The 13,122-nt window shown below is 43.4% G+C and overlaps 2 protein-coding genes across 5 annotated transcripts; one reads left to right on the forward strand and one right to left on the reverse strand.

Moving 5' to 3' along the window:
- Window positions 1–224: 224 nt before the first annotated feature.
- Window positions 225–4,243, reverse strand: LOC118511803 (SWI/SNF-related matrix-associated actin-dependent regulator of chromatin subfamily A containing DEAD/H box 1 homolog). The gene is made up of 7 exons (XM_036055336.1): window positions 3,776–4,243; window positions 1,991–3,438; window positions 1,783–1,929; window positions 1,569–1,726; window positions 1,355–1,502; window positions 776–1,277; window positions 225–687 (listed from the first exon to the last, which is right to left on the reverse strand). The coding sequence occupies exons 1-7, from the start codon at window positions 3,822–3,824 to the stop codon at window positions 554–556; spliced, it is 2,586 nt and encodes an 861-aa protein (XP_035911229.1). The 5' UTR covers window positions 3,825–4,243; the 3' UTR covers window positions 225–553.
- Window positions 4,244–4,676: 433 nt separating this feature from the next.
- LOC118511804 (glycoprotein-N-acetylgalactosamine 3-beta-galactosyltransferase 1-like) lies at window positions 4,677–12,607 on the forward strand. Of its 4 annotated transcripts, XM_036055339.1 has the most exons (7): window positions 4,677–5,031; window positions 5,911–6,018; window positions 6,076–6,732; window positions 9,532–9,930; window positions 10,001–10,139; window positions 10,217–10,595; window positions 10,671–12,607. In XM_036055339.1, exons 3-7 carry the CDS (start codon window positions 6,714–6,716, stop codon window positions 10,971–10,973), a joined length of 1,239 nt encoding a protein of 412 aa, XP_035911232.1. In that variant the 5' UTR covers window positions 4,677–5,031; window positions 5,911–6,018; window positions 6,076–6,713; the 3' UTR covers window positions 10,974–12,607. The 4 variants fall into 4 exon arrangements, with proteins under 4 accessions (XP_035911232.1, XP_035911231.1, XP_035911233.1 ...); XM_036055338.1 differs by lacking the exon at window positions 5,911–6,018; XM_036055340.1 differs by lacking the exons at window positions 5,911–6,018; window positions 6,076–6,732.
- The last annotated feature ends 515 nt before the right edge of the window (window positions 12,608–13,122 follow it).

Here is a 13,122-nt window from a genome sequence, read left to right on the forward strand (position 1 = left end):
TTCGATCGGACCAATTAAGCCGCTGCAAGGTTATAAACTTTGACTGACATTTGCGTTGCCGTTATATTCAAATAGCATTACGAAGCGGTATCATATATTGCCTTGAAATCGAAAAGCTATGTTTACTCACCCCGCTTATTCATCGATTCGCGCGCTGCTTCAATTCGGAATCCGTTTCACAATCAACTTCACACTCGGCAAACAAATGGCAGCACGTAGAAAGTCGCTTTGCTGTTCATTTTCTTAACAAATTGGTGCAGAAATATATTTTTTCGCCATTAATTAGCTACACTGTACGTACCACAACGTCACACCTGTCCAGACATCGTATAAATAGAACTTAGGAGTAAAACTGTTCCTCGGTAATTAAGTCGATATAAACTGTACACGAAACAAAAAAGGCTGTGCAGATACGCCTTTTTTGGCGATCATTCGCAAAGAGATACAATCATCGGCTGGCGATCTCAACACTCAGCTAAGGAAGGTTACACGTAACGGCAGCAGTAAGGTGATGATGTCCTAGCAGGGACATTGCTTCCAGCCGGCCAGGTAATTAAAACTCCTCCTCCATCGGTTTCTTCTTGGGAGACTCGTTTTGCAGTATGGTTTCTGCCTTCTGCTCGTCCAAGCCAAGCGCCATCGTTAACAATCCAACCATGCATTTGTGATCATCCACCGCATTATTGCCTTTGTATGGGGGCGAAGAAGAGATAGCCAGAAAAGGAAACATTTACTCAATGAGGAAATATTTGAAATAAACGTCCACCCCTCTTACCATTCTGCTCGGTGACATCCTTCTCCAGCTGCAGTTTCTGCTGTGCAATCATTAGCATGCCTTCCTCGATCGTACCTTCCGATATGAGCTTGTAAATCGTAACGGGCTTCTTTTGACCCATGCGATGGGCACGATCCTCCGCCTGCTTGTCATTGTACGGATTGAAGTCAATGTCATGTATGATTACAGTGTCGGCCGCGGTCAAGTTGATGCCCAAACCGCCCGCCTTTGTCGACAGCAGGAATACGAAGAGATCCGGATCTTGCGTGTACTGATCGATCAGCTCCTGGCGCTCGGTGACGGCGGTCGAGCCGTCTAGCCGCAGGAAGCCGTGTTTGCGAATTTTCAAGTATCGCTCCATAATATCCAGCATCATGGTAAACTGGCTGAAGATCAGCACGCGATGCCCTTCCTCCTTCAGCTTGGGTAACAGCTCGTCCAGCTGCCGAAATTTCCCGGAAGACGTAATCAACTTCTCAGGCAAGCGTAAGTCGTACAATGTCTATGCAAGGTTATATTAAAAAATAGATTGTAAGCTTAACATAAGTAATTTATCTGAATGAAAGTTCAATAGTTTACCGTGTACTTGTCACGCATATTGTACAGCTTGAAGTCCGATAGGTAAGCAATGTCGTAGAAAATGTCATCCGCATTGTTACCTTTGTAGTCCGGATCGGTGGCCAGCTTTCTTGCCATTTGGCGTACATCATCGTCAGAGTAGTGATATCTGAACGAAATAAATGAGGATGGAATTAAGCTCAAATTTATGGCAATGCCTGCATTGTTATGTCACCTCATCAGCAATGGATGGTTGGCAAGCTTTCTTAGGTCCATCATGATGGACATTCCGCTTATTTCCGTATTATCTTTTACCACTCCGGTCGCCTTTTGGTACTCATTCACAATCTCATTGTATTTCTCTCTTTGAGAGTCAATCATGGGGGTTTTCAGCTGCAATTGCCACGGGATTAATATTGGCTTCAAATTCAGCTTAACCATCCACTTACCACTACATCCGTTTTGGGAGGCAGCAACCGGAGCACATCCTGTTTGAGGCGGCGCAGAACGAACGGTTTCATGATCAACTTTGCGCGATCAATTTGATTCTTCTCAAACGAGGACAGTTCCTCTTCAATTTCACCTTTGCCTGTTTTCTACAACGGGAGAAAATAGCTATTTACCAATTGCGTTCCATGCTACGTACCGCGAACGTACCACTTTGCCCTGGAAGAGGGCTTTAATATCGTCCACCTTAGTGCCGAGCAGCTTGGGCATCACGAAACACAGCAACGACATCAGCTCGAGCAGATTGTTCTGCAACGGTGTGCCCGTCAACAGGATGCGATGCTTCGCATTAATACGGATCAGGTTCTGGTAGCGCTGCGAGTGAACGTTCTTCAGCATATGTGCCTCGTCGAACACGACGTAGTCAAACTGTGTTACGCGCCACATTTTCCTTTCCTCGCCCGACGCACCCATCATGTGGTACGTGGTCAGCACGACGTCTACCTCGTTGATTCCGTTCTTTGCCCAATCCACGCGAATCATACGACGGTCGGCCTGGCTGCCGTAATACTTCAGTATGATCAGTGACGGGCACCACTTGATCAGCTCCTGCTCCCAGTTATCCATGGTCGAGGAAGGTACCACCACCAGGCTCGGCCGTTCCTGCTGTCCATTTTCTTTCAGCCAGGCTAGGAATGCAATGATCTGGATCGTCTTTCCGAGACCCATTTCGTCCGCCAGAATGGCGTTCATATTGTGGCGATGCATGATCGTTAGCCAGTTCAATCCTACAAGCTGATACTCTGCCAGCTTCAGTCCTTCCGGGATGTTTTCCGGTTGTTCGACCAGCGTTCCGCCAGCCGCAATTGCCTCCTCGAGCTTTTTGACAATTTTCTTGCATTTTCCCATGACTGCGGCTATGTTGTTGCGCCGTGTTAAATATTCTTGCGTGTAGTTTAAAATGTCCGTCTGCAGCGATCGGTGAGATTTCAGCTTGTCGACAAGATTCTTCCAGTCTTTGAAGGGACGCAATTCTACCAACAGTTCGATTTTTTTCATCGATAACGTTTTGATGCAAACCATCTCGTGCAGCGCTGCAGAATTTAGGAACTCCAGCACGCTCTTCCGCTCCGCGGAAAGTTTTCCATGGCCATAGCCTCCATGCCCATCGCTATCTTCGTCGCTATCGAACACGAGCTGAGTAGGACGATCCGAATCGTAATCACTTTCTTCTTCACTTTTGTTAGACTCTTGAACACGACGCTTTTTTGCTGCCTGCTCGCGATGACCAGTGCCAGTGGCCACCGGCACGGGGGGTGCTGGCTTCACGGGCGACGGGCTTGCGATAATTTTACGCTTAACCGCAGATTTTTTAAGCTCTTCAATTGCTTTGGCAACATCCCAATCGTTGGACAGCAGGGCGGTTTGCAGCAACATTGCATCAACTTCCATACAGGCCCGTCTAACCGACTGAAGTCTAAGTTCTTTTTCTTTAACAGTTAACGCGGCGGGAGCCTCGGAAGCCTCATTCTCTTTTACGACACCTACTACGGGGATCGGCACCGGCTTTATGGGAGTAGTTGATGCATCGCTCTCGCTGTCACTGTCTCCCATCATCTGGATCCGCTTCCTTCCAGGGATAAGCGATAGCTTGGAGTCTAAAATTTAACATGATGAAAGAGTTTGTTAGTGGCTAATCGTTGTGTTTTTCGTAACGGTCTATTATGTTGGGAGATGTAACGATTTCAGGCGATAGCTATAACGGCGCCAATCTTCACATGGCAGTACCCGGGGGATTGGGTATCGAAAGCAATGACGGGTCCGGCTACTCAGGGTGGTATCAATAAGACTAGTTAGCCTGTAGGTGGCTAGCACAGGTCGTAAAGTCAATGAAGACACCGCTTCATAAACAGGAACAACCCGATAGTAATCCGACATACAAATCTACAATAAAAATAAACATTCCATTCATCCCTGTCCACGCAGTTACTTTACCCTCAGCATTCCCATTCTGTGCAGGCTTTCTAAATCCTCGCAGCGACATGATCTCGGTTGCCGTCGAGGTGATGCTCGTACACGGCGTGGTTTGATCGTAGAAGGTGGTGTGTAGGCCTTTCCCGTAGCACTTTGTTGTGGTCCCGCCAAATGTCTCTATACCGCGCGACTATAACTTTCGGAACACAAATACCACAAACACGACCACAAGAAACTAAGAAGACGAAACGAAAAAACTCTCACGCACCGAAAGCCACCGCAACTTTACATCGATAGTGACGAATTGTTTCGGGCCACCGCAAAACTAAAAACGCAGCCGATAAACGAAACAACATTTGTACTTTGCAAAAACACCCAAAAATACGGGGAAATACATGAAATTTATAATCTATTCAACAAACACAACAGAGCCTCGATCTTGTTACACAGCTTGATTCAACTTTTTTTTTTATTCCGCGAAGCCGACGCTTTTTGACAGCTGATCGCATATGGTGGTGTGCGTGAGATTTGAATCACAAGCACGCACGTTGTGATATAATTTGAAAAAGCTAGAAATAATACAAGAAAACAATAGTAAAACGCAAAATACAATAAGCATTAGCGCAATCGGCTGCGGAACTATCAAAATAATCAAAATAAATGACGGGAAACCAGGAACAGCAGGCAAACTTTTGCTAAAAGAAACAAGACTTTTAGCTACTTCTTGAAAAATAATATACAAACGTAATATTGTGCAATATTGTAACATTTTCGCGAAATAAAAACGTAAATCGTAAAACAAAAAAATAATATTGCGCCAAGTGAACAGTCGATGATTTTCAACTCCCGGACTAAAGCCACCTAAACGCACGCCGCTATCCATCACGAATGACAGCTGGAAAAAAGGGTTTGTTTCTGTCTGTTTTTTTTGTTTCTCTTCAATCGGCAAAACGAAGTTGTGTTGTGTGTTTTTCGAACCGCTGCTGGCAGAGAACCCGCCGTCTCTTCATCCGGCAATCGAAAATATATGTCCGGGCATCTGGCAGAAAGTGACGAATCTCTTCGAATCTCATACGCAACATGAATCTTGTAGCTGTGAGCCGCGTGGTGCGATAAGTGGACCAAGCTTGCAGCATCTGGTAAATGCACGGGCGAGATTGCTGGTCATATCGCGATTTGGCTTATCACTACACCCAGCTTCCTGTTTCGCTGCTTGTTGCAAGGATTGTAACGCAAAATAAGCGCATGCAATATTGATTCTCCGGGCAAGTTAGACGGTAAGTCCGAGTGCTTTCTATCCTGGCGTTGTACGAATTCTCGGGTTATGGTTTCCTGTGTTTGGCTCTTTCAATCCCCTGGATACTCAATTAGTTTTTATTGATCCAAATTGACGATGCAAGAAAGATGAAACCATAGCGGAAGGCAGCATGGCACTTCCTCTTGTATCTGGCTTTTGTGTATAGATATGATTTAGGCATGCATCCCAATGCAAGGAAAGTAGTTTAGCTTTAATAAGCCCAGTGCAGCCTTTACATATGAACATATAAAATATATTGCTAATCAATGCAAGCTTTAAGCCCATAACTCTCTGCTTCTTCCAATGCCTTAGGAGAGTTCCTAAGCATTTGTCGCCGACTACTGTATTAATCTAAACATGACATCACAATGTTGATATTTGAGACGCATATTTATGTTTAATGTTTACGTTGACTCTGTTTTTTTATGATTCACTGTGACCGTTCTTTTTATAAATCGGTTAGTGTGATATTGATTGATTTACAGCTCTAAGCTATGCCATCGTCATAGCGAAATTCGGCATGCGAAAGAATTGTGCAACAGTTTAGTTATGAGTGAGCTCACTCATTAGTGGTTTTATGGTTGTATAGTGGGCATAAAGTACTACTACTTACTAATACTTCAGTAATACAGAAACAATTTCCTCTCCGGACGCGAACGCAGTGTTTAGTCTTTGTATTATTTGGGAACAATACTTAACCTGCATAAATTAGCATAGTTGGCAGCATTTGCATCCATGCATCGGACAACGGCACGAAACATTAAAACGGGAGAGTGAGTGAGCGAGGAATTATTTAATTTACATACGAAAAGACCTTCACGATCTGATCTACTTCTGTTGTTCATATGGTACGTTTTAGAAGATGAGATTTTTGTAACCGTTGCTGGCGGGCTACAAACGCTTCCAGCATAATGCTCCCATCATGTGGGTACAAACATCGTTTTCTTTATGGCGATGGTGATACAAGGTTCGTTGTCATTGGTAAATATTTAACCTTTTTATTATTGTTTTTTTTTTGTTGCAGGAATGATGCACGAAAAGCTACAATTACGATTGATGTTTCCGCTAGTGATAATGCAGATGGTGTTATAAACAAGTGAACTCGTGAAACAAAGTCCAGAAGGGTTGGCGTCAGGCAAATGATAATGACCCTACCCCCCTTTTTAGATTTTCATTAACCACTAACTCATAGTAACATTACGCGATCATTTCGATTCACCCTGGTGCTACGGATAAACGTTCCGACTGTGTGCTAACGTTTCTAGGTTCTGCTAAAAATCAGTGTGTTCAATAGCGCATTTTAAAACAAGAAAAAAAATCATCAATCCTAGGTCATTGGTGCGATCAACGTTTGCCTCAGCGAATGTGCCCGCTGATATTATAATGAAATTAGACTCCATAACGTTGTAATCTCGAAATCTCTCGGTGCAAGAACCAAACCGTTCTGTGGTCACGTTTTAAACTTTTATTCAAACGTGGCTTAGTGTCCGTTGCCAACGTGCAGATTTGTTGTTGGAAGTCGCAGTATAGTTTGAATCGCGGTAGAAATTTATGATCAAATGTATCTAAAGTGCTGTAGTGATTTACGAACGATTTGTAATTTGTGTTAGAAGTGAATTGATCGTGTAAAAAATAAACAACAAAAAAACCACACGCAGCGCTATGAAAATCACAGATTTAGGTATGTATCTTCATTTTACTTTTTAACTTTGTTTTTTAACTTATGTTTTTGTATTTATTTGCATCAATGAGACCTCGTTCTCCTCTTGATATGAGCATCGTTGTGTGATTATAACAATTAGCTCAAGTCTGATTTGAAAGAGTATGATTATCCCTAGCTGAACTAAGTAATTTAGCACGAGTGACTAAATATCTTGTTCTTATTGCTATTTTAATTATACTGTATAAATTTTGAAATTGTGCTCGATTAGTTTTTCTTCTCTTGCATAACTCACGAATGTTCACTTTCAAGCCAGTTTGAATTTATGGGAGCCACTTCATATGTCTTCTATTCGCTAATGCTTACAAAGAAGAAAATAGCCGAATTCTATCATTTCCTTGTTTTAATTAAAAAATTGTAGATTTTATTGGTGAAAAAGAATTAGTTAGAGTGTAAAATGGTTCCTTAAATCGTGCTTTTATTATTTTATTAAATTCAATGAGCCGTGAGTTGCTCCCCTTGAAGCAGAAGACTTAGCTCGGATGTAAAGATGAACATGTAGTAGGACGCACAGAACGAATACAATTGTGAAACGCGGTACGCGACATTTCAGGTTCGAAACGATCACAAACGGCATTAAACCCACGGCACGTTACAGTAAACAGATCAGAGGGGCCAAAACGGGTGCACCGCTCCTCCACGTCGAGTAGATTTCGAGCACGGAGCAATCTCGGCGGCGACGATTTTTTTACGTAAAAGATAAAAAAGTGGAATTTTTAATCGAAATTGCAGTCTGCACCTCAACTATGAAACTATTTCATTAATACTTTCTTCGCAGCTACATACCAGCTGCAGAACGCGTATGTTGCCGGCACCCTCCAATCCGATAAATTTCTGGTGAATGCATCAACACCAACGCTCCGCCTCAGTTTTTACTTAAAACTCCCCGTTTCCTCCTCGTTAAATTCTTCTTCTTGGCTTCACGAACCGTTAGGTCATGTCTGCCATTTTTGGCATGCTAGGCTCATTAATACCAAATAGTTTGATAGTCAGTCCTCTATCCTCTATCCAATTAGATGACCTCAAAATACTTTACGAATTCGGTTGTCCTGTACCTTTCTCGTGACGTGACCAGTCCACCGGAGTATGGCATTCCAAATTGTTGCTAAAAAATGAAAAACTGCCCTAAACATTCTTCTGATTTCTTCCATTTTAGAGGGAAACGATAAAAGTTCAATGTACCCGTGTGAGTGACACACTTGTGTCACGCTCATGGTAAAGAAACGATCTTTAATATTTGCGCAACTGAAATGGGTCTTCAGCACCTAGTGAATGATACTGAAATGATACTGAGTACTGAACTATAAATCGAGCAGCCACTACTATACGTTTGTTTTTTTTTCTATTTAAGCCAAGGACGTTTCTATTGACAAATATGTATGAATTTGGAGGAGTTCAAAACAGTTCTGTTCTATCGACTGCCATACATTTTCAGCTTCATCTGTCGCTACAGATGTTTTGAGTTGGAAGAGCGATTGGCAAATTAATTCAGCCGCAACTATCTTGATATTGTCTTTTGATCCAACATTTGTTCCAAGTTTTGGTCGACTCCATCTTTTAGTAAGCTTTTGATACGTAGGAGATCAAATAATGATTATGTCAACCACATATGCCCTGGGTCTGGAGAGACTTGTTAAAGATGATCCTCGAAGATACCGCATCGAATCACAATCGCAATCGTAGAAGAAGATACCGCAAGCCCATCTCCTATACACAGGAAAACGGAAAGTTTTTAATAATATGCTTATAGCTCGTTACCAGCACCTTCATTAAAAAATCTAATAACTCGCGAACCACTGGAAGCATCCGGTGTTGGATAAAGGAACATTTAAAGCTTTATGTAGGTTCATTCGTGGCGTAGTGTGACCGTCACCTCGTATTTGGTGTTTGTTGTTATACACCGAAGGTCCATCCCATTCGCACTGTATCCATCCGGCTGTGACAAGGTCGAACTATCCTTGGCTTTTAACTTATCCATAGCCCTTTCAGTCATTCTTTTGTGGGCAAGAACGTAACGGATGGTTTTTCCCCAAGCCGGTCTGACTCTGGATCATTTGGATCTGCCCTGATTCCATATGGCGAAGCAATGGCAGCAATAGCACTCACCAATTGACACGTTCGTTAAAGCCGTCCAATGTCAATTATTTAACTCGAAATTCTTTTTCGCTAATTCAGATAACAAATCACATAATCGCGTTTCATGCCAGAAGGAAAAAATCTCACGTTCCTCTTCACGATGGGCGTGATCCACTCTGCACTCGCAGCAAAAGCGGGGCACTACATTCTTCTTCTTAAGGTCTGTGTGCTTCGAAAGGCCGCAGTGAAGTTTAATTTACTTTCCTAATGTAACCTGCAAAAAAGCAAGTGTTTCCTTTAGTTTCGCAGCACATAACACTCTCAGTTCTTGCGACGTCGCCAGAACCATCAAATAGGTTGACGAATGTTTGTAAACGGGTCTCCAAAGGGGAGTACGCTAGCAGTACGCATGCGGAGCGCCACCACGTGTGTTTGCATAATAAACATGTGCGAGACAAGCAAAGTCTGCTGGAAAAATTTCGCCATTACACAGCTGCAGCGACCACTAGTTTGTGGTTAACTTTAGTTTCACTTTTCATTCGTTCGGACGTACAGTTACGCCGAAATAGCCGGTCCCAAGTATGCAGAAGAGCATCCCAACGCTGGGTTAGAGATGATTTGATAGGAGCATTGGATTAAGAACCACTACGGGTCTCTAATTCGCAATATTATCTTCCATTCCAGGGCTCCGAAATGGCAGTCATCCGCGCACATTCATTACGCTGCTGTTTGGCACCGTGTTGGGCTTCATGTTTGCTACGTTTATCTCATCCACTACGGTACGGCAACCGTGGATGCCAGAAAGCTACCGGCAGCGAGAGCCACCGTCGGTTGTGAGCGATCCACACACGGGCAACGAGCTGCGGGAAGCGGCCGGACCGGAACAGGACGTTGGGCAGCATGCAGCCCACGAAGAGGTGCATGCGCATGAGAATGCATCCATCGCGCACCAGTTGCAGCGGGAGGTTCGTGTCCTGTGCTGGGTGATGACCAACCCGAACAATCACAAGTCGAAGGCGTTGCACGTCAAACGCACGTGGGCTGGCCGTTGTAATAAGGTGCTGTTCATGAGTTCCGTTGAAGGTAAGCTTACATTTGGAGCGCTAAGCGAACATAATGTAGCGTTTGCTAATTTTCGGTCAACATTTTGCAGATCCTCTTATAGACTCGGTCGCGCTGCCGGTCGGTGAAGGCAGGAATAATCTTTGGGCGAAAACAAAAGAAGCATTTAAGTACATCTACCAACACCACCTGGACGATGCCGATTGGTTCATGAAGGCAGACGATGATACGTACGAGCTAGCCATTAGTGCAAGGTGTCGAAACCGAAACCATTATTAACCGATTAAGTTTCCGTTTCCGCTTCCAGGTACGTGATTGTCGAAAATTTGCGGTACATGCTTTATTCGTACTCGCCGAGCCATCCGATTTATTTCGGGTGTCGATTCAAACCCTACGTTAAGCAGGGCTACATGTCCGGTGGGGCGGGTTACGTGCTGAGCAAGGAAGCGGTGAAGCGTTTCGTGGAGGACGCCATCCCCAATCCGGCCTGTCGGCAGGACGAAGACGGTGCAGAGGATGTGGAGATGGGCAAGTGCATGGAGGCGGTTAAGGTGCTGGCCGGTGATTCCAGAGACTCGATCGGGCGGGGAAGATTTTTCCCGTTCGTGCCCGAGCATCACCTGATCCCGAACCACGTGGATAAGGACTTTTGGTATCTGAAGTACACGTACTACAAGCCGGATGAGGTAGGGATGAACGAGCCCAGGTACCAGGCTTTTTAATATTTATACAGTTAATCACTTAATTCTGCTTTCGTACAGGGTCTGGAATGTTGCTCGGATAATGCCATCTCTTTTCACTACGTGTCGCCCAACCAAATGTATGTGCTGGATTATTTGATCTACCACCTGCGGCCGTACGGCATCGTTGGCTACTCTCAACCACTACCAAAGAAGTTAAGCTTGGGTGACATTGTGCGGGTAGATGATCTAGGCAAAACAACCACCAAACCATCGAACCAACAGCAGCAACGGCGGATTAAGCACATCCACGGTCAGGCGGTGAATGAAAAGCAGAAGGACGTTACGTATAGTGATATTAAAGAAAAAGAACCAAATACCTAATAAGATCTAGTTGTGTAGGTTTGCTAGGTACCAAAATTGTATCATTAAAAAAAGGAGCTGAAGCAAGTAGAGCGCATTGGCCACCCCGGAATGTAGTACCGAATGTGTAGTGCCCTGCCGACTGCGCGATGGATGATCGAGATGTGCGTGCATGGAGGCTAATGGAATGCTTGCGTGAATGTGTGAATGTGCTATCCGGGGAAGCCGATTGCGCTTGAAATCAATGTCATGTAGTTGTAAGCTAGTTCTTATGTTTAACAAACAAACAACAAAACTACACAAGTGCAAAGTGTTTGCTCCGAGGGATTTCATTTGCGTGTGAATGCATTAATAGGGTTTGGGTTGTGTTTCCTGTAGGTGAATCGAATCTCTCATCGCTATATTGCATCGGACTGCTATGATCAGATAAATCGTAGAGCAGTGCCAACTGCTAGCAAGTGCAAAGAAATGATAGATTAAGCGTTCAGCTCGAACATATTTGCGAACTAAGTCATCCAACTCATGTGTATTCCTATCGAATGGGTTCTTCTCCTTGTTCTCTTACCACTACAACCGCCAAAGGTCCTTGCCCTACCTTGGTTAGTCAACCCGAATGCGTGTCGAATGGGTATCCTTATCGACCATTCAAATTCTCTGAATGAATGTTTTAGTACGGTTAAGTGTTCATTGCTTTCTTTCTTTAGTTAGACAGGTGGACAATTAGGTTCCATCGGGCTTGCATGGATGCACCCTTTATGCACCCTGCATAAACGAAATGGCTTTTTGGTTCCTTTATTATCTTTAGCATATTGTGCAACATCCAATGGTCAGAGCCAGATTGATATCAAACACTAGGAATCGCGCTAATGAAGGTTTCTCGAAACGTATATAAGCATAACCAAATATTAAGTTTAAATAATCTTTTAGCCTAAACGCTCTAATTTTCTTTGCGAATTACGAAACAACACAAACCCAGATTCTAGTGAAGTGTTGAAATGAAGAGGAGTCGCATTAGTCAAGTAGAACCTTTATCATATTGAAATTGCTTTGATATTTATATGGATTTTACCACTCTTACAATGCATTTGTCTTGGACGATCGTTGGGTAATCCCCACTTTAAAATCAATCACTTCATTCAAAAAAGTTTTTTTTATCGATCATGTACTACGGTACACGTTTTGCTTTATAGAATGACCTCATTTAATGACATAGACTGCTTTGAAATCTAATACCCTCGTCTAGATAAGAAATCTTTCCTCCACTGCTGTATCTTATGCAAACAAGTGTTTTGCATCTGTTTCACAGTTTTTCGTTATGTCATCATCCGATCTCATGCACAAACGAAAGCCAAGAAAACAAATAGCAATGTTGCCATCACATTCAGGAATATTAGTTAGTTTAGAGTATCGTCTTTTCTTGTACCGTGTTCGTTTACCCGAAGCGTGTGTGTGTGTTAAACAGGACCGACTAGCAACATGAATAGCAGACGCGATGTTTCACATTACTGTAAGCAAAGCATGTGTGACGTGGATTAAGAACTCTGAGGACTTATAAAATACTCCCTAAAGCAGAACAAAGTCTAGCTGTAAGCTGTATCGCATGGTAAAGCGTATTGAAAAACCTAACTTGAATAAAGTAAATTATGAAATAGGAACGTGTGGTTTTAAGCTTTGTGCCTGCAGGCACATTGGGACACTCATTTATAAATCGTAAGTCAATACCAGCTACTGGATGCCCTTCGAAAGAGTCCTCGGGCGGCTGCTAAATTGTTGGCCTCCGGTACGGTAGGTAGTTAATGATGCACTCATTGCAATGACAACGGCAGTTAGCCAGTCAAACGAAGCGAATGCACCGTTAATGTGACAGGACGACGTCAACGGATGATTCGCTCGCAGGTTGCGTCTGGTTGACCAATTGCCTGGAGGGCGTCGCCGAAAGGAAGCATTATAAAAATTGTTTCTATTTTTTTTTTCTTTCAACAGAACATTGCTGTGGAGGATGAACGGTGTGTATACCGCTTAGAGTTACGTTTTCGTTTTGTTAAGAGGAGTTTATATAGAGGAGTTATGGAGAATTAAAGTTGTTATTGTCGTATTGGGTTTATTGTCCCGATTGTTTATGATACCTCTTTATTTGCAGAACCAAATAACGAGGCAGTTACAACATCTT

Source organism: Anopheles stephensi, chromosome 3, assembly GCF_013141755.1.
Source record: "Anopheles stephensi strain Indian chromosome 3, UCI_ANSTEP_V1.0, whole genome shotgun sequence".
In the NCBI taxonomy this organism is placed as follows: Eukaryota; Metazoa; Arthropoda; class Insecta; order Diptera; family Culicidae; genus Anopheles; species Anopheles stephensi.

Coding starts and splice junctions, on each gene's coding strand:
- LOC118511803 (XM_036055336.1), bottom strand. CDS start 3,824: ATGTCGCTGCGAGGATTTAGAAAGCCTGCACAGAATGGGAATGCTGAG. Junction 3,439..3,775: donor ACAGAATGGGAATGCTGAGG/GTAAAGTAACTG, acceptor GTTAAATTTTAG/ACTCCAAGCTATCGCTTATC. Junction 688..775: donor GGATGTCACCGAGCAGAATG/GTAAGAGGGGTG, acceptor CCCCATACAAAG/GCAATAATGCGGTGGATGAT.
- LOC118511804 (XM_036055337.1), top strand. CDS start 9,429: ATGCAGAAGAGCATCCCAACGCTGG. Junction 9,454..9,531: donor GAAGAGCATCCCAACGCTGG/GTTAGAGATGAT, acceptor CTTCCATTCCAG/GGCTCCGAAATGGCAGTCAT. Junction 9,931..10,000: donor GTTCATGAGTTCCGTTGAAG/GTAAGCTTACAT, acceptor AACATTTTGCAG/ATCCTCTTATAGACTCGGTC.